This window comes from Marmota monax, unplaced genomic scaffold (genome assembly GCF_021218885.2).
Source record: "Marmota monax isolate L192 unplaced genomic scaffold, Marmota_monax_Labrador192_F-V1.1 WCK01_AAM20220418_F8-fsc00012, whole genome shotgun sequence".
Lineage (NCBI taxonomy): Eukaryota > Metazoa > Chordata > Mammalia > Rodentia > Sciuridae > Marmota > Marmota monax.
Genome location: NW_026695227.1, coordinates 3,129,403 through 3,149,967, shown reverse-complemented (window position 1 = coordinate 3,149,967; position 20,565 = coordinate 3,129,403). Strand labels below are relative to the sequence as shown.

The 20,565-nt window shown below is 34.1% G+C and overlaps 2 protein-coding genes across 7 annotated transcripts in view; one reads left to right on the top strand and one right to left on the bottom strand.

Annotated features, from left to right (window-relative positions):
• Window positions 1–4,230, top strand: part of Plbd1 (phospholipase B domain containing 1) — a 68,335-nt gene extending 64,105 nt beyond the window's left edge. The window contains exons 9-11 of the mRNA XM_046435460.2: window positions 861–1,046; window positions 1,711–1,817; window positions 3,945–4,230. Coding sequence (XP_046291416.1) covers window positions 861–1,046; window positions 1,711–1,817; window positions 3,945–4,127 — 476 coding nt within the window. The 3' untranslated portion in view covers window positions 4,128–4,230. The remainder of the gene's footprint in view (window positions 1–860; window positions 1,047–1,710; window positions 1,818–3,944) is intronic.
• A 4,252-nt stretch (window positions 4,231–8,482) lies between these two features.
• Atf7ip (activating transcription factor 7 interacting protein) overlaps window positions 8,483–20,565 on the bottom strand; it is a 101,879-nt gene continuing 89,796 nt past the window's right edge. For all 6 annotated transcript variants that reach the window (XM_046435457.2, XM_046435458.2, XM_058576341.1 and 3 more), the window contains 2 exons: window positions 14,851–14,963; window positions 8,483–9,556 (listed from right to left, as the gene is read on the bottom strand). In XM_046435457.2, the coding sequence (XP_046291413.1) occupies window positions 9,137–9,556; window positions 14,851–14,963 (533 nt within the window). In that variant the 3' untranslated portion in view covers window positions 8,483–9,136. The remainder of the gene's footprint in view (window positions 9,557–14,850; window positions 14,964–20,565) is intronic.

The following is a 20,565-nucleotide window of genomic DNA, read 5'->3' as shown; positions in this document are numbered from 1 at the left end:
ATCCTAGATACGTTCTAGCAACAAATGTGTTTTTTTTTAATCCTATAATGTCAGTGTCATTCTTATCTCTTTCTTCCTGATGCTCTGTCCCAGAATTAGCAAGGTTAAAATAACTCCTTCTTGTCTAGGAGATCCCATACAATAATAAAATGGAGACAGGCAAACAAGGGCCAAGAATATAGAGGTGATACATTATTCCTTGAATGGTAGACACATTCCTATTTTGAATGACTGCCCTCTTTGCAATAACCCAGGCCAGTGTTATTTAGGATGTTCCTAAAATGCTTCTACTAGTTGTGTCATATGTTTGGTGCTAAATGACTAATGAACTGTGTGGCTGTGGCATACTATGAATATTTGAATGAAACTGAGGTTTTATAGATGTTTGTAGTCGAAGGAGTTAAAAAGTCTACTGGAATATTAAAAGCCATCCCCAGCTCCCTCACATTGTAGGCTTCCTCTTTCCCTCCCACTCTTTCACAGAAGAAAAAAAAAATTGAGGCTAATTGCCTACGTTCTATTCATCCATCCCTGAGCCTAGAATTTAGGTGTTTAGTTTTCCTATCCCCAACACTGTGTTTTAGGTGTTTAGTTTTCTTATCCCCAATCACTATCCATGATTAACAATTGAAGTCTCCCTTTTGGGGCCACATTGTGAACCATCTTTTGGCATTTCTGTAGCTGTATCACTTAAGTGAGCTCCCATACACTTTGCATTATATGTTGTTTTGGTTTACAGATAATAGGTCATTTTCTGGTTTATATATTCAAGAATTTGGGGGTAAAGACAAAGAATTCTAATGTTCTTCCCCTAACAAAATAATATAGAGGTATACCAATTCTCTTCCATTCTAAATTAGGATATTGGCCTTCCTACAACATTCCTTTCCATGAGAAAATCTACAACTGGAGTGGCTACCAACTGCTAGTTCAGAAGCTAGGTTTGGACTATTCTTATGATTTAGCTCCACGAGCCAAAATCTTCCGGCGTGACCAAGGCAAAGTGACTGATATGGCATCCATGAAATATATTCTGCGATACAACAGTACGTAGCACATTTCTCAAGAATCATTCTTCAAAACTCCTTTTCTTCCCCATGGATAAAGAATCCATGTAAGTTTAACATCTGTGTACTAGAAGGAATTTTAAGAAGTTATTTAAGTATTTAGTATTCAATTAAAACTTTACATTTTTTATACTCAGCAAACAGAATTTTGGTCTCCTTTATAAAATAATAGGGAAGATTCTACTTGAAAAAAACATATGTTAAACACACAGAAAAAATAAGCTATACAGGCTTATTTTTTATACAGGATATCCCTCCATCCCCCAAACATAGGTTTCCTTCCAAGGGCAAAAACAACTAATAAAAACAAAATAATCATTACTGACTTTTGGAAAATAGTATCAAAATCAAATCTGTATTTCTTTTATTAGAAAAAAATAATGCACATTTATCTTCTATTATTTCTCTTCCATCCACTCTTCACTGTGCAAGGTTCTTGAGGCAGGATAGGCCTTGTGCAGAAGATTTGCAGTTAATTGCTCCTAACATAAGCCAAGAGATGTCTGTATCTGGGAGCAAGCTAAGCTTTCAGGCTTTAATATGTCCCTACATCTAGTATTAACAAGTCCAAAAATCTTACAATGGACAAGTGTATCTCAGAATAGCCAATACTCACTCTTTTCCCCAATATTTTGTTTTCTAGATTATAAGAAGGACCCTTATAGTAAGGGTGATCCCTGTAATACCATTTGCTGCCGTGAGGACCTGAACTCAGTTAACCCAAGTCCAGGAGGTTGCTATGACACAAAGGTAACATACAGTTGGCTTTTGAATTTAATGTCAATCAACAAGTAGGCCAAAGGCAAAGCTGAAGAGGTTGTCTTAGCATAAAGAATAATGTCCCTAAACATAAACAAATTCAGGAATCAGCTTTTTCAGAGATTCTGGCAGTGGATCCCATTGCCTAACTACAAGTCTCCTCTGCCACTTAATAGTAAATCTCACAATTTTGTAATGTTTTCATTGCCTAACTTGTAAAGTGAAAACAACAGTACTTACCTCTTAGTGTCTTGTGAACAAACTTTTAATATCCATAAAATGTTTTGTACAGGAAGTAGTTACTTACAAATGTACATAATCATGATGGTGATAAGTTTTACCAGACCTACTCCCAAATCCAAAGAACATATTATTGAGAGCAGTGTTATTTTACATTAAACATAACTGAATTTAGTTGAAGGAACAAGAATACTGGACCAGGTGCCCAAAGCACTAAAGGGTTTCCACCATGTTAGAATTGATAAGTATTGTAATAGGCCTCAAATTATAGGTAATAAATAGGTTTGCAGTAGTGTGCTGAAGCCCACTCATATGGTATGCCAGAACTAATTGTTAGTTGATATACTGATGGCTTAAAATCTGATGGCAGATTTACACCATGGAAATCAGCAAACATTAAAATCCAGGGTCTTTTCCATCAGAGCTGTTTGCTACTTGACCTATGGTTTATGGATGTCTTAGAGGACAAGTTAACTGGTTGATGGACATAATCATTCTACTACATCTTTTTATACTTTTGGCCTCTATATGTTGTCTTTCCACTTGCATCACCTGTCCTAAATTGTGGAAGAAAACTTTTACTTTTTTTAAAGAGTGAACTATTCTTCATTGGCTTAGAAAATCATTGGACTGCTGGCATTGTTTACACATTTTTCTATCTGCCTAATTCTTAAACAGGAAATGCATTTAGTAGTTGAGTTCCAGCTCAACCTTCTTTTACACTATGTGAGGATTGAAAGGTTAGGTCTTGATGCTCAATTTTTGTGTAATGTAAAAAAAAAAAAAAAGGTAGTGGTGGTAGTGGGGGAGGTATGTAGAGAGCCAGGCACCCATGAAGCCCCAACAAATGTTTGTATTTCATAGTATTTGCAAACATTGAGCAATGAAGTGTTATATTTGTCCCAGAATAGACCCCCCCACCAAAAAAAAAAAATCACCTCTGCTGTCTTGCCTGCAAGAATCCAGCCTAGCTTCCATCTTCAAATTCTGTCAAAGGATATGTTAAAAATATAATTCTCTTTTTGCCGGGTGTGGTGGCACATGCCTGTAATCCCAGCAGCTCAGAAGGAGGATCACAAGTTCAAAGCCAGCCTCAGCAATGTAGTGAGGCCCTAAACAACTCAGTAAGGCCCTGTCTCTAAATAAAATATAAAAAGGACTAGGGACGTGGCTCAGGGGCTACGCGCCCCTGGGTTCAAACCTTGGCACCAAAAAAAGAAAGGAAAAAAAAAAAAAACCTAAAAAATAAACAAGCCAATTCACTTAAAAAAAAAAAAAAAACTTAGTTGTAGATGGGATACAATACCTTTATTTATTTTAATGTGGTGCTGAGGCTTGAACCCACTACACCACTGAGCTACAATCTCAGCCCCTAATTCTTTTTATAGCCATTTTGAGCACAGGATTTTTTTTCCTGTATTATCTGGTGGTTACGTGTTTGCAAGAACCATGGACCTCATTTTTTGATAATCAGTTCCTTCTACTTAAAAACTAATTACTAACCTGATAATAACTTTGAGGACTTTATTGTCTATGGTTTGCTCTAAGCATTGCTTTCATTAAATCTCATGAAACAGGGTTATTAGCTCATTTTGCAAATGAAAAAAACTGAGTCATCGAGGGGTTAAGTGCTTTCTAAATAAGTTTTGAAGGTAGAATTCTGAATATGAGTAAGAATGTAGACCTCATTTCTTCTATCAGTCAATACATACTTGAAAGTGAAATGGATATAGAAGAATATATTACAGGAAATTTTAATCTTAAAGGAGTCCAATATTGTGACTTTGGAAAGAGAAAAGTGAAAATAAAGGCCATGCATTTAGTCAAGGTTTTTCCCCAAATGGTTTTCTAAAATGCTCTCTTCCCCTCTCTTTGCAGGTGTCAGATATATACCTAGCATCTCAGTACACAGCCTATGCCATTAGTGGTCCCACAGTACAAGGTGGCCTCCCTGTCTTTCGTTGGAACCGTTTCAACACAACTCTGCATCAGGGCATGCCAGAAGCCTATAACTTTGATTTTATTACCATGAAACCAGTTTTGAAAATTGACATAAAATGAAGGTGGTACATGAGGGAATAGAACACTGCAAACAAGATACCAAAGGTTCTATTTTAGCTGTTTTTCCCATCAGAACTATTCTTAATAAAATATATTAAATTCAGTTTGTCATTTTAATTGTACAATGATTTTTTTTTTTTTTTTTTTTTTTTTTTTAGCAAGCATTCACTTGTTTGGAACGCTTTAGAAGAAACATTATATATGACATAATACTAGGCTTCAGTGTACAAGCTAACACAAAATAGTATAGTAAAAACCACTATTCGTTTACCAAAATCCATTATTCTTCTTTTATGCCTGCAGAGACCAGACTACATCTCCCAGAGTCCTTGGGCAGTTGTGCCACATGATTAAATTCTAGTCAATCAAACCTGAGATGAGTACCACTTCCAGGCTACTAAGAACTTGTACTCCTCCCATATTCTCTTTCTCCTGGCTGAATATGCTTAATGACAAAGCCTTAGAGGATGGTGAAGCTGTTGGTGATTTCTCTGTTCATCAATAGGCATTAGTTGAGTCTTTGTGGTACAGGCTAGGAATACAATACAGCAAACCTCACTGTTGTCTCGAATTAAAAGCATTGTATCCCATTTGACAGCAATTCTGCATAGCAAATTTTCTTTTGAGTGAATAATTCATACAGTGCAGTGTATAACAGGGTGATTAAAAAATAAGATGGGAGATTTTCAAAAGAAAAAAAAAACTATAAGGGCTGATAATAATCAGAATGAATCAGTACTCAGAATGTTAAAAACCCAGTCATTTATTTCAAAGTATAAATTTCAGGCTTGTTGGACAAAACCCCACTACAGTTAACACTTAAAACAGACGCCACTCTATTGTACATTTAAGAAAAAAAGGAAAAAAAAAAAAAAAAAGACACAGAAACCTTCAAAACCTAATAAAAACAGGGCAACTTTCTACAGCCCAGTTAATATTAGACATTAGGAAGGTCTTACATGGTCTTATTATTTACACTTTCAACTGCAATAAACAAAAATCAGGATGCAAGCTTCCTACAAAAGGATTTATACTTATATATAGTTTTGAAATGGTTGTTAAAATACTAAAGCCAGGATCCCCAAAGGTGTTTGATTGCCCAGTTACCTTATTTACAAAAAAAAAAAAAAAAAAAAAGAGAGAGACAACAGCATTTAAATGTAAATGACAGGTATTTAGTTGACTCTACAAATAAAAAACTAAGAAAGTTTATTTTGACATGATAAGATCATGTGAGGGTGAGAATATAAAAACATGTATTATATTATCCTATACCCCCCCCCCCCCTTTTTCACTGGCTGAGGGGATAATGAGTTTCAGGAATTAGGTAAGTTTGCCATACTAACAAATGCCTCAGGATGATTACTGGTGGTTGTTGTTGTTTTGTGTGTATCTCAGAAAAACCAAACCAAACCAATGAACAAGAAACAGCATTTGCCCAGTAAATAGTTACAAAAAGCAGAATCATATATTGGTTTTAGATAATTATTTGCAATAATCTAATACTGGGACATGGTTTTTCTGGAAATCAGAATAAAGTAGGCCAACAACAGTTCAGTAATAACAACAAAAATCATAAGATACTGAGGATATTGACATGGCCCAAGAAGGAAAGTTAGGGAGAATACTTGGAAGGTATCTAAAGTACCCTACTGTGCTGAGATCACAGTATATATAAATGAGAGATACCATAGATATTATTTTGTTAACTTTTTACAGTACTGGAGAACTCATGGAACAAGATAAATGCCTATCATGGAATACTGACACTAACCTTGCTGCAAAAATGCTAATTTGGAGAATACTTAGAGCAAAAAAACCAAGTTACAAAAACTAAGTTAACACTTAGACAATGCTGTGAGACTTCTGCAGAGAGATGCACCTAAGTAAGATTTTAGGCTCCTTGAAGGTTGCTTTTTTCCAAGGTATTTATTTTAGGGCAATGGGAATGGGTGTGGGAATGGGGAACACCTCTCTGTGAGGCAAATGGTATCCAGACAAATATTCACTGTTCATGGAAGAAAGCTTTCCACTTCTCTTATAAAATTAAATACTGTGTGAAACAGTACAATGTATTCTGCATATTTTAAAAAGTGAGTCCAGACAAATGGAGGGATATAGATACCTTATAAAGTTAATTAACACATGTCGTCTTTGTATGCCATTTATACATTTACTAGCAAGAACATAATTTTAAAAAGAGGTTTGCTCACACCTAAAACAGGTGAAGATTACTCTGACAAGGTTCAAAGTAGAGAGTAATAAACATTACTGTTGCCATATAATCATTCCTACATTTCAGGTTGAAATATCAGAAGTTTCCAGGATTTCCAATAAGGCAATACCTATACAAGTATTGTCAGGCTAAAAATGTAGCAAACTTGCATTCCCAAAATGGGATAATTGAGCTTATTTATAATACTTTGTGAAAAGATACCATGAAATAAAAAAGATAACCATGGAGTATGAACTGATACTAAAGAGTTCATTATCATTAGCTATTTCTAGTTGAGTCCTCCATTCTCTCTTCCAAAGTACTCAAACAAAAAACACTCATCAACATTTAAACTTGCCCCAAATAAAATCCTAGCATTCTAACTTAGTCCCTTTCAGTAAATCCAGTGTGGCTATTGTACATTAATCCCATGGCAGGTTAATTTGAGGAGACCATCTTATAATAAATATACTTTTTTTTTCTGTAAATAATTACAATCTCTCTTTATACCTTCCTTCCACCATCTGGAATAAAATAAGTTTTAGGAAATTATTTTCTGTAGTAAATCTATTTTTAGAATTACTATTTGAGAACTTAGCTTTTCTTTGACAGAAAACACCAAATATAGGCTAAAATAATTAAACATTTTCATTCTACTGGGCTTTCTTCACCTGCTTAATAATACTATGAAAACTTAAAATAAGATTAGTAAATATAAATACAAATATTCATCAAGGGAACCTTTTGTAGGCAGGATAAGCAAATTGTTGACCATAAAACTCATGACCATAAAACCAGTCAATAAAGAACAATTTTGAGCATGGGCTTTTCTGTTCTGCAGACAGGAATGATCTTGAACACATCATCAACATTGCAACCACTTTAGGTAAAAACATATAAACATGCAGATATAGATAGTTGCTCATATACATCTAGAAGACAATTAAGTTTCCTCCTGTTGAAATCTTTATTGCCATAACATTGGCAACTTCATTAACATCATCATTTGCCCTAGAATGAGTAATATCTACATAGTTGGTTGGCAAATTTGACTTGTGGAAAATTCTAATTCTCACTGTGATCTCATTTTCTGAGAGTGAAAGGAAGGTTAGGAGCATTGACATTTTGGTAACCTATAGGCTTTCTTCATCATCAAACTTCATATTTAAGATGACAGTACAATGACCAGTGCAGTCTCTAAAAAAATTTCTTTACAACTATAATACTTTCTATTTTAAGCCATCAAAGTTGTAAACAAAACAATATTAATAAAAATGATAGCTCCCTCCTATTAATTCCAGGAAAAATAAATGACCAATTTATTTTGAGAAGGTAAAAATGTGAATTCAAATTTCACAAGACGACTTGAAAAGTGATTTCACAAACTCCATAAATACTTTTCAAAATATTTCCAGTTGCACTCTCATCAACCCAGACCTCTTGTCCTAAAAACTATCTACTCAAAAAACACTAACCTGACACCAGTATAGCTGACACTCATACTGACAATCCATGACCTAAGTTGAATTTCACTAATTGAGAATGGAGATAACAAGATGTTATATTTCATTATTATAGAGAATGACCCAAAATAATACTTTCAATTTTATCCAAAGCTGATGAACGCTAATCAGATTAAACTTGGCACCATCAAAACAAAAGGTTAAAACAGGAAGGATGACATGAAAATAAAGAGGAAATGGAACTTTCCTCTTGATATATTAGCTCATTGTATTTGGTGAATCTTACTGTTCATTTCCTTTGAAAGGCAACTGTACCATGGGTGGTTAAGTATACTAGAACTGCTTTCATAGTGTCTAACACAGTGTGCAACATAAAACAGGTCTGATGGCAAACTTTCTTAAACAATGTTTTTCTCTTGGTCCATTTTTTGAAGTTAAATAATGACTCAAAAGCATCTATACCCTTAGAAGAAACCAGCAAGTCAAGTTTTTAAAGTTAAATGATGATGCCACAGATGAGAAAAAAAAAAGTTATACGTGTGTGTGTGTGTACACACATATATATGTACATATAAAGGCCTTGGTTTGAACTTACTTGAGGGGGGTGTGTGCTATATTTTGTGGAGATGATGGAGAAATAAAGGTTGAAAAGCTAAGAGCAAAGAGTAACAACAGTGGACATATGGCCATGTTTATTTCTATAGTAAATCTGTAAGGCACAAAATAAACATAAAAGCCTGGTTAAGAAAGGGGAGGGTGTCACTGCAGATGTTTTTCATTTAATTAACAACTTAAGAAACAAAAAAATGTACAAATTCTTTCCTGTGTTCAAATTAACCTATTTTAAACTAGTCATTTTGCTTTTTATTTCTTTGGGTTTTGTTTAGATTTAGTTTAAATCACTTAACTCTGATACTATAGATTCCTTGCAGATATTTAACCTACTTCATACGAAACAGAGGTAAATGTGAGAACAAAAATGGGAGTTTCCACTGCAATAAACATAGAAACAAAATGAAGCCCCCCACCCTGCAAAAAAAAAAAAAAAAAAAAAAAAAAAAAAGTCACATACACACGTTCCTAGCCTCAAAACTAAAGCAAGGTACACACATATACATTTCAAAACCCTGAAGCTGAATTGTCTGGGAGAAGATTCTTGCTTTATGGGCTGAGTTTATTTTGCTTCTGGTTATAAACAAATGTAGTGCATACACACATCTGTCCAAGAAATCTTGCACAATGTGGATTTTACATTAGGTATCATGCACAAGATTAAAAACAAGACCAAAAGGTGAAACTTTTAAAAGAGGAAAAGATAAAGGCTCCAAGGTTTAATTGCTCTGGGAAGAAGAGATCACATCCGTTGACTGAGGATCACAAAAAGGTCCAAAACGTCCATAAATATCCTTGGCTCGTACTGCAAAATAGTATTTGCTGCCAGAAACAAACTGGGTGAGAGTACAAGCCATGGGCAAGGGAAGTGCCTTTACTTCCCCAATCTTTTTCCATTGTGAGGGCACAGTGGCACTGGGTTCCTCATGGTAAGCATAGAGATGGTAACTTTCCACAGTAGCACAGCTTCGATCCACCTCCAAGACACTCCATGACAGTACAATGCCATTTTGACTCTGAACTCGTGCTAACTTCAAGTGTGGCTTCTGAGGCAGAGAGGTGCTGGCAGCTTCTGGAGGCAGACGCTGTGGTTGTGGGGCTTCTGGTAAGGGTGCAGGGTGCACGGGGCGTGGGGGCTCCTAACAAAAGAAGAATCACATTGCTTTACAAGTGATTACAGAAAGAATTATTATAGAATGCTAGAATTAAGACATCCTAAAGATTACATATAGAGCGATCATTTTACATAAATTGGTGTGGGATACCACACTAAGTTTCAAAAGTTCTATTTGGTATTTTGTAACCAATCGTGCCCAAAACAATGGTGTTAAGGGTACTTCTACTAATACTCCTGAGACCTAAAATATTGAGGTTTTTCTTGATAAATAAAATGCTCTTGCTGAAAGAATATCATTTTTTAAGAGACAGTAAGCCAGACGCAGTGCCACATGCCTGTAATCTCAGTAGCTCGAGAGCCTGAGGCAGGAGGATTGCAAGTTCAAAGCCAGCCTCAGCAACTTAGTGAGGTCCTAAGCAACTCGCTGAGAACTTGTCTCTAAATAAAATACAAAAAAAAGGGGAGCTGGGGATGTGGCTCAGTGGTTAAGTGCCCCTGGGTTTCAATCTCCAGTAACAAAAGGGACACTGTAAAAGTAGAAATCATATACTTCTAAAAAATTAATATCTGATTTAAGTAACTATTCTATAGATTCTCACTTGAACACAACATTCTTTAAAATCATGTTTGAAAGTTTATCATATGAAATTGAAGTATACATTATTATATTTTCATTTTGAAGCTGTTTTGCCAATAAAGACAGTATTGTATTCTTATAAATAAGCATATTTAACGTTGAATGCATATTATGTCCTTGGTCAGCTTGCAATTGGTGATTGGTGATATTTAAATTGAACCATGAAAAATAGGACTTAAAGAGATGCAGAAATAGTTATGTACCTTTCAGTCAATAGGTAAAGCATAAGCAAAAGCATGGGGATACTAAAGTGAGAGGATTTACAGGCCAGAAAACCTTTTTCTTAGCCATAGGTTATGTGAATGGAAATAAATAAATAGATAGATAGATAAATAAATAAATAAATAAATAAATAAATAAAAAATTTGGGAAGGTAGGTTAAGGCCACATAATGAAAAAGCAGGGTATTAACTTTAAAAAACCCTCTTGACAGATAATATCCAACACTGGAACAATGTCATTATTGTAAATATTACTGTTATATCTGGGTGTTAGGTAACAATGAGAATAATTTCTTCAAAAAGGATTTGAGAACCAGAAAAAAAGGTGTATGAGTGATTTTTTTTTTTCTCCGAAGTGGAACATATCATTGGTTCACTGACTTTATACTGGAAGTCACATAACAAACAATTAATTTCCTTAATTGAAATTCACTTAACAAATGTTATATATAGTTAAGGCTGGGGTGTAGCTCGGAGCATACTTAACAAGAAGGGGGCTGCAAGTTAAATTCCCAGCACCATTTTGGTATGTGAATAATTTGTATAAACTAAATATTAAATACTAAAGATCTAATAAGATCTTTTTATATTTCCATGGCAGGCTAGTGATGTGGCTAAGTGGTAGAGTGCCTGCTAGCATGCATGAGGCCCAGGGGGTCAATCGCCAGTACCACAAAACAAACAAATATATGCCTTATAGAGTCAAGCTGTCTAAAGTATAAGACAAAGTATTCTAAAATTCTCAAGAGAAACTCCAAGTCATATTTAAGGGTATCCCCACTGAACTAATAGCAGATTTGTTAACAGAAACCAGGATGTCTAGGAAGGAATGGAATAATGCAATCCAAGCCCTGAAAGAAAATTACTTCTAAGCAAGATTACTAGACCTAGCAAACCTATCCTTCAGAATGAAGAATAAAGGCCTTGAAACAAGCAAAAATTGGAAGGAATTCACAACAGCCTGACAAAAACATATTTTAAGGGAGTCTTATATCCAAAAGTGAAAGATTATTACCATCATAAAAGCATATGAAAATATAAATCCCACTAGAGGAGGAGAAACACAAAGGAGAAACATTAAAGAATAAAATGTTTTCAATACAGTACACTATCAAACCACAAAGATGAATAAGGAAGAAAAATAATTAGAATATAATCAATAATAGTAATATTATTATTACCAATAATAATTATTGAATGTAAACTGAAATCTCCAAATAAAAGATTTATACTGCTTAAATGGATAAAATGCCAAAACCCACAATATGCTGTCTACAAGAAAGTTGCTTTACCAGTAAAGACACATACAAACTGAAATAAAAGATAGTAATGGAAACCCAAGCTAGCAGGAACAGCTATACTTCTATCTGACAAAATAAGACTTTAAAAAGATAAAAACTAAAGAGATGAAGAAGGTCACTATATAATGTTCAAGGGATCAATTCGGTAAGAGATAGCATAAAAATTATAGATCTATATGTACCTAATGTCAGAGCATTCACTTTTATAAATAAAAAAAGCCTTTTTGACCTACAAGAATAGATAGATTCCAATTCAATAATAGGAATGCTCACATTGTACTTTCATCAATGGAGAGGTCATCCAGACAGAAAAGTCAACAAAACAAAGTTAAAACTCTACTATAGATCAAAGAGACTTAACATATGCCTAGAAACTATTTCATACAATACCTATGGAATACAATCATTTTCATCAGCCTATAAAACTTTCTCTAGACTAGACAACATATCCATCAGGCCACCAAAAAGAAAAAAAAAGAATCTTAACAAATGTAAAAAACTGAAACCATAGACTTTTATCTTTTCTGATAACAATGGAATAAAACCAGAAGTCAATAACAAAGGACATTTCAGAAAGTATACCAATCAATTAACAACTGAATAACACACTTTTGAACCAACAATGAGCCACTGAGTCAGGATTTCTCACTGCAAATGAACATGGAAATACATCAAAACTATGGAATGCAGCAATAGTAGTACTGAGGTAAGTTTATAACAATGAATGCCTACATCAAAAAAATAGAAAGATTTCTTTAAAACAACCTAATGATATATATCAAGGGCTCAGAAAGCAAGAACAAACCAAAACCCAAATTTAAAGAAAAGAATAACAAAGATTGTAATAGAAATAAACCTAGACTTAAAAGGGAAGGTGAATTTGATCCGTACACGTGATATCCATGTATGGAAATATCATACTAAATTCTATTAATATGTATAGTCATTACTAATGTATATGAAAAAATATAACTCCATGCAAAGCTTAGTACTGTGATGTGCATACAGTAAGAATGCATAAAAAAATATGCTAACTAATACACGAAAAACTGAAGTAGAATTGATATGAGTATTGGTCAAGTTGCTATATTTCCTCTAAAGTTCTCTCTTTTCCTAAAGCGACTTAATCACTTCAGTAAAAACCATTAAATAAACATATAGCTAGCCTTTGACTAGAGGGATCACAGAGTTTTACGTGTTTGATAATAGCTGAAATGGCCTATAAAATCAACTTTTATGATTCTGAATCTGCTCAGATCTCACAAATGAGTATTTGTTTTTGCAACTGCAGTGGAGTTTTGTTTTGTTTTGAATTTTTTTTGTTTTAGTCACAGAAGGACACAATATCTTAATTTTATTTATTTTTATGTGGTGCTGAGGATCAAACCAGTGCCTCACATGCTAGGCAAGTGCTCTACCAGTGAACTACAACCCCAGCTCCTGCAGTGGAGGTTTTAACTGAAGTTTTACAGAAACATATAACATCAGTGCGTCGTTGCTCAAAAATAATTGAGCATATGCCTGAGTATAAACAGATGGGTGGCAATATGGATGAAATAAAGATGATCATGTGCTGATAACTGTCAAAATAGGGTTATCAGTACTGAAGAAATGGTTATACTGTTTTTTCTTTCATATATGTTTGAAAACAGCTATCTCAAAAGTATTTTAAAAATTGCATTAAAATTAAAAGAAATGTCTATTTCTCTGGTGAGATAAAGTTCATTTTAAGATAATACATAAGAAATTATTCACTTAAAAATTTTTTTTAATTGTAAAAAGCTCTGATGGGTTATAAAATTTGCAAAGAATACTATAAATGACATTTTTGCTGTTTATTTTTAAAGGAATATTTGATGAAAACTTATTTGTAACTGCAAACAATAGAAATAACCTATTTGTTACATACCCAAATACAGCCAGAGTTGAAGTATTGTGAATATACTCTAGAGGTGCTAAGATTAGGCCATTTCTGGTTCTGGCTCTGACTAGCTTAATGATACTGAGCAATCCTTTAACAACTTGTGACACAGCACACCATTTTCTTCCCAAAAGGAGAATAATAATTTTATTCCTCATAGGATTGTGAAGATTAAATAATACATGTGAAGTATTTCATAAAGTACCTAACATATATTGAATGCTCCACTGATATTACTTTTTCTACTACAGTGAAATAATAAAAATTGTTACTAAAAGACTACAGAACAAAGACTATAGAGCTAGATTCACGGATGTCTAGGAGGTATGACCTTAAGTTGGTTAACAAACTTGGTGAACATGGGCCACATCTATAACAAAAAAGGGGAGGAAGAGGGGAATACTGGGGATTAAACTCAGGGGCATTCAACCACTGACCCACATCCTCAGCCATATTTTAGAGACAGGGTCTCACTGAGTTGCTTAGCACCTTGCTTTTGCTAAGGCTGGCTTTGAACTTGCAATACTCCTGCCTCAGCCCCTGGAGCCACTGGAATTATGGTGTGCACTACCACACCTGACTGTAACAAAAAAATTTTAAAAGTCCTTTAGGTAGCAGTCCCAAAAAACTCCTGGATTAGGACTAAGTATACTAACAATGCAGGGAATACGTTAAACACTCACAAATGCTAGGCATTATTATTAGTATTTAAAAAGAGATGTTCTCCTAGGAAATAAGTAATATCAAACCCAATCTCTTGTCTTCCTCTCATAAAGCAAGCATACCAATTTTCATGATATTCCATTCCAATCAATGCTATCATATTCATGTCACAGAATGATGTGACACTGTTTTAGAGGTTAAATCTAATGATAAAGCTTTGGATTTTTCCACCTTAACAAATGAATTTCCTAAACCAGTGGATTATTTAAAACAATAAATTAATAATAATATAGTAGTTAGGACTGATATAAGATTTTGAGGGAAAGAATAAAGTTAGAACATAAAAAAATTAAAAATACCATTTGTATGCCATAAGCAAACTCAATGATCATTACCCTTAGAACATTTATTCATAATGGTATGACCAACTTTCTTAAATAAACTCCTACTGGAAGAGCAGAAAGACCTGTCATTTCCCTTTAGTATTACTACTTGAAAGAAAAAATTCTAGCTACAATAATATTTAACAGCTGTATAGTTGAGAATTTTATAAAGCCAAGCATCGACATTTACAGTATGCACTTGTGGTGGTCGGTGATGCACTGTGAGCTGAGGACCTGCTGATCCCAGAGTTAATCCATTGTTAACAACATATGTGGTTGTTTGAGGCACTCGAACTGTAACACCTATAAAAAAAAAAAAAATTAAGGAATAACATCAGAATTCTGTAAATTTAGTAGAACACTGATTTAACACTTGATGTTGGTGAAGCAATATTTTTAGAATGCAGGAAAAAAAAAATCCAAACTAGAAGTTTATACTTGGCCAAACTATCAGTTAAGCATGAAGAAATCTTCGTAATATGCAAGCACTCAAAAAATACAAAAAATACAGAAGATAATCAGAAATTATTTTGAAACCCTATACTCTAATAAAATAGAGGATAGTGAAAGCATCGATAAATTCCTTAAGGCATATGAGCTACCCGGATTGAGTCAGGATGATATAAACAACCTAAATAGACCAATATCAAGTGAGGAAATAGAAGAAGCCATCAAAAGACTACCAACCAAGAAAAGCCCAGGACCGGACGGATATACAGCAGAGTTTTAAAAGAGCTTTAAAGAAGAACTAATACCAATTCTCTACAATCTATTTCAGGATATAGAAAAAGAGGGAGTACTTCCAAATTCATTCTATGAGGCCAATATCACCCCGATTCCAAAACCAGATAAAGACACTTCAAAGAAAGAAAACTTCAGACCAATATCCCTAATGAATTTAGATGCAAAAATCCTCAATAAAATTCTGGCAAATCGGATACAAAAATATATCAAAAAAATCGTGCACCATGATCAAGTGGGATTCATCCCTGGGATGCAAGGCTGGTTCAATATACGGAAATCAATAAATGTAATTCACTACATCAATAGACTTAAAGATAAGAACTATATGATCATCTCGATAGATGCTGAAAAAGCATTCGACAAAATACAGCATCCCTTTATGTTCAAAACTCTAGAAAAATTAAGGATAACAGGAAATCACCTCAAAATGGTAAAAGCTATATTCGCTAAGCCTCAGGCCAGCATCATTCTAAATGGAGAAAAATTGAAGGCATTCCCTTTAAAATCTGGAACAAGACAGGGATGCCCTCCTCTCTCACCACTTCTATTCAACATAGTTCTTGAAACACTAGCCAGAGCAATTAGACAGACGAAAGAAATTAAAGGCATAAATATAGGAAAAGAAGAACTTAAGTTAGCACTATTTGCCGATGACATGATCCTATACCTAGCAGACCCAAAAAATTCAACCAAGAAACTTCTAGAACTAGTAAATGAATTCAGCAAAGTGACAGGATATAAAATCAATACCAATAAATCAAAGGCATTCCTGTATATCAGTAATAAATTCTCTGAAATGGAAATGAGGACAACTACTCCATTCACAATATCCTCAAAAAAAAAATATAAAATAAAATACCTGGGAATCAACTTAACAAAAGAGGTAAAAGAGCTATACAATGAAAACTACAGAACCCTGAAGAAAGAAATAGAAGAAGACCTTAGAAGATGGAAGGATTTACCTTGCTCATGGATTAGTAGAATTAATATTATTAAGATGGCCATACTACCAAAAGCACTTTACAGATCCAATGCAATTCCCATCAAAATCCCAATGACATTCCTTGCAGAAATAGAAAAAGCAATCATGAAATTCATCTGGAAAAACAAGAGACCCAGAATAGCTAAAGTAATTCTAAGCAGGAAGAATGAAATTGGTGGTATCGCGATATCAGATTTTAAACTATACTATAGAGCAATAGTAACAAAAACAGCATGGTACTGGCACCAAAATAGGCTGGTAGACCAATGGTACAAAATAGAAGACACAGAGACAAATCCACAAAATTACAACTACCTTATATTAGACAAAGGTGCTAAAACCATGCAATGGAGAAAGGATAGCATCTTCAACAAATGGTGCTGGGAGAACTGGAAATCCATATGCAACAAAATGAAATTGAATCCCTTTCTCTCACCATGCACAAAAGTCAACTCAAAATGGATCAAGGAGCTAGGAATCAGACCAGAGACTTTGCGTCTAATAGAAGATAAAGTTGGTCCTAATCTTCATCACGTGGGGGCAGGCCCCAAATTTCTTAATAAGACACCTATAGCACAAGAGCTAAAACCAAGAATCAACAAATGGGACATATTCAAACTAAAAAGTTTTTTCTCAGCAAGAGAAATAATAGGCAAGGTGAATAGGGAGCAGACATCCTGGGAACAAATTTTTACCCCTCAAACATCAGAAAGAGCTCTAATCTCTAGAGTATACAAAGAACTCAAAAAGTTAAACAACAAAAAAGCAAATAACCCAATCAACAAATGGGCCAAGGACTTGAACAGAAACTTCTCAGAAGAGGATATACAATCAATCAACAAATATATGAAAAAATGCTCACCATCTCTAGCAATCAGAGAAATGCAAATTAAAACCACTCTAAGATACCATCTCACTCCAGTAAGAATATTATGAAGTCAAACAATAAAAAGTGCTGGCGAGGATGTGGGGGAAAAGGTACACTTGTACATTGCTGGTGGGACTGCAAATTGGTGCAGCATGGAGGGCAGTATGGAGATTCCTTGGAAAGCTGGGAATAGAACCACCATTTGACCCAGCTATTCCCCTTCTCGGACTATACCCAAAAGTCTTAAAAAGACCATGCTAAAGGGACACAGCTACATCAATGTTCATAGCAGCACAATTCACAATAGCAAGACTGTGGAACCAACCTAGATGCCCTTCAATAGACGAATGGATTAAAAAAAAAAGGTTGCATTTATACACAATGGAATATTACTCAGCACTAAAAAATAACAAAATCATGGCATTTGCAGGGAAATGGATGGCACTAGAGCAGATTATGCTAAGTGAAGTTAGCCAATCCCTAAAAAACAAATGCTGAATGTCTTCTCTGATATAAGGGGGGTGATTCAAAATGGGATAGGGAGGAAGAGCATGAGAAGAAGACTACCACTAAATAGGGAAGAGAGGTGAGAGGGAAAAATAGGGAGAAGGGGAGTTGCATGAAAGTTGGAAGGAGAACTTCATTGTTATACAGAATACATTTATGATGTTGTAATGAGAAAAAGAAAAAAAAAGTGTGTCACATTAGATTGGACAGAGAGAAAGGATGGGAGAGAAGGGGGGGATAGGGGTGATAGGAAGGGCAGCAGAATAGACAATATGATTGATGTAGTACATTCCATGTATGTATTATGTGTCAAAATACATTCTGCTGTCATGTATGACTAAAAAAAAATTAAAATTTAAATTAAAAAAAAAAATACAAACTTCTGGGAACCCCTTCTCAAGTACCCACTGAATTATATGTCACTGATATGAGAAAAAAAAAAAAAAAAGAAGAAGAAGAAGAAAGGAAGACATAAGAAAAGGATATCCAGCACAGAAAGAAATACATGTATTCTCACTAGGAGGACTACAAACAAAAATCCCAGAACACTGGTTCTGTGCCACACAAGAAGGAGGCAGACAAACTTCAATGAAATAGTGACTCAAAAGACAAACTGAAGTTGTCTTTATAAAGATTCCTGTCTTCTTTCACATTTCTATTTTTTTTTTTTAATTTTTTTTTATTGGTTGTTCAAAACATTATAAAGCTCTTGACATATCATATTTCATATATTAGATTCAAGTTGGTTATGAACTCCCAATTTTACCCCAAATACAGATTGCAGAATCACATCGGTTATAATCCACATTTTTACATAATGCCCTATTAGTAACTGTTGTATTCTGCTACCTTTCCTATCCTCTACCATCCCCCCTCCCTCCCCTCCCATCTTCTCTCTCTACCCCATCCACTGTAATTCATATCTCTCCTTGTTTATTTTCCCATTCCCCTCACAACCTCTTATATGTAATTTTGTATAACAATGAGGGTCTCCCTCCATTACCATGCAATTTCCCTTTTCTCTCCCTTTCCATCCCACCTCATGTATCTGTTTAATGTTAATCTTTTCTTCCTGCTCTTCCTCCCTGCTCTGTTCTTAGTTGCTATCATTATATCAAAGAAGACATTTGGTATTTGTTTTTTAGGGATTGGCTAGCTTCACTAAGCATAATCTGCTCTAGTGCCATCCATTTCCCTGCAAATTCTATGATTTTGTCATTTTTTAGTGCTGCGTAATACTCCATGGTGTATAAATGCCACATTTTTTTTATCCATTCATCTATTGAAGGGCATCTGGGTTGGTTCCACAGTCTAGCAATTGTGAATTGTGCTGCTATGAACATCGATGTAGCAGTATCCCACAAGAAAGGTCATCCTTGCCTTGTGCTAATTAGGTTTTTCTCTTTTTCTTCATGTCCCACGGATCAATGGAGGAAACTACTTATTTTATCCACAAATGACATTTCTAAGACATACCCCAGGGCAACAGAAGTAGAGAACAGAGACATATACTGTCTCAATCATATTTCAGTCATATATTCAGTAGCTGGCTTATATCATAGTTCTGCCAGAAGGTGCCCTGGTGAATCTAGTTTCCCAAACCTCATTTTTATGCAACTGATTTTCCCAGAGAAGGCTCTTAACAACTTGAGAATGTTAAAGCCAGACAATGAAAAAATGACTCTCATAGCTACCATATATAATAATGACATTATTATAGTTTCTTTAAACACCTATATTTATCTTTGCTATTAAATTTTTCAAAAGTTTCATACACACGCACGCACACACATATATGTATGTATTTATGTATGTATACACGTGTGTATTTATTATACATATAACTATATTGGTGACAAAACTTTTAAAGCAGAATGACCAAGAGAAAAGCAAGGATAGTAAAAGAAAAGGGATTGGGATACAATAGGGCCTATAGGTTACTGGTTAATCTTACTTCATAATCTAGTAAGTTCATAGGTAATCTACTTTATTATTTTTCTTTAAACTTTAAATATACCTCTTACACAACTTGAATTCATATGCTATATTCTACTACTAAAACATATAAAGTATTTTTAATATAATAAATATAGTTACTATAATTTACAAATTATATACATAGTTATATATATCAGTAATATATAACATATGTATAGGAAAGTAAAAGTTTCCTTAGTTTCCCTTCTTTTATTTCTCAAGCACCTTCGTACTTAAAAGAGTTTCTCAATGGAATCTATCTTTTAAAATGATTTCAATCACCTGGACTAAACCAAAATTGAACATATCCACTTTAATTAGGCACTGATGTTTCTTTAACAGAATGGAGTATAGCTATACATCAAATAAGGCACTATATTAAAGATATAGTTAATAAATAAGTGACGTCAAATTGAAAACAACACACATAGCACAAATCATATAGTGTACATATCCAACCTTCTCTGGTGAATTTTCCTAAGGATAAAAAAGTAAATTAGTAATAATTTTTTTTTGGCCACTTAAAAAAATTTTTAATTGAAAAACTATATACTTGTGGTGCATGGTATGTTTTGAAATATGTATATACTGTGGAATAGTTAAATCAAAGCTAATTAATATGCATTACCCTCAAATACTTAATTTCTATTACCAATTTTCAAGTATACAATAAATACATAGTTATCAATTATACTATAGAACTATGTTGTACAACAGATGCTTTGAACTTATAATAATTATTTTAATATGGTATTATACACACTTTTTGCAAAATCTAATGTCAATCAATATAAGCCACTCCAACTAAATGCGGAAAAGGGAACTAC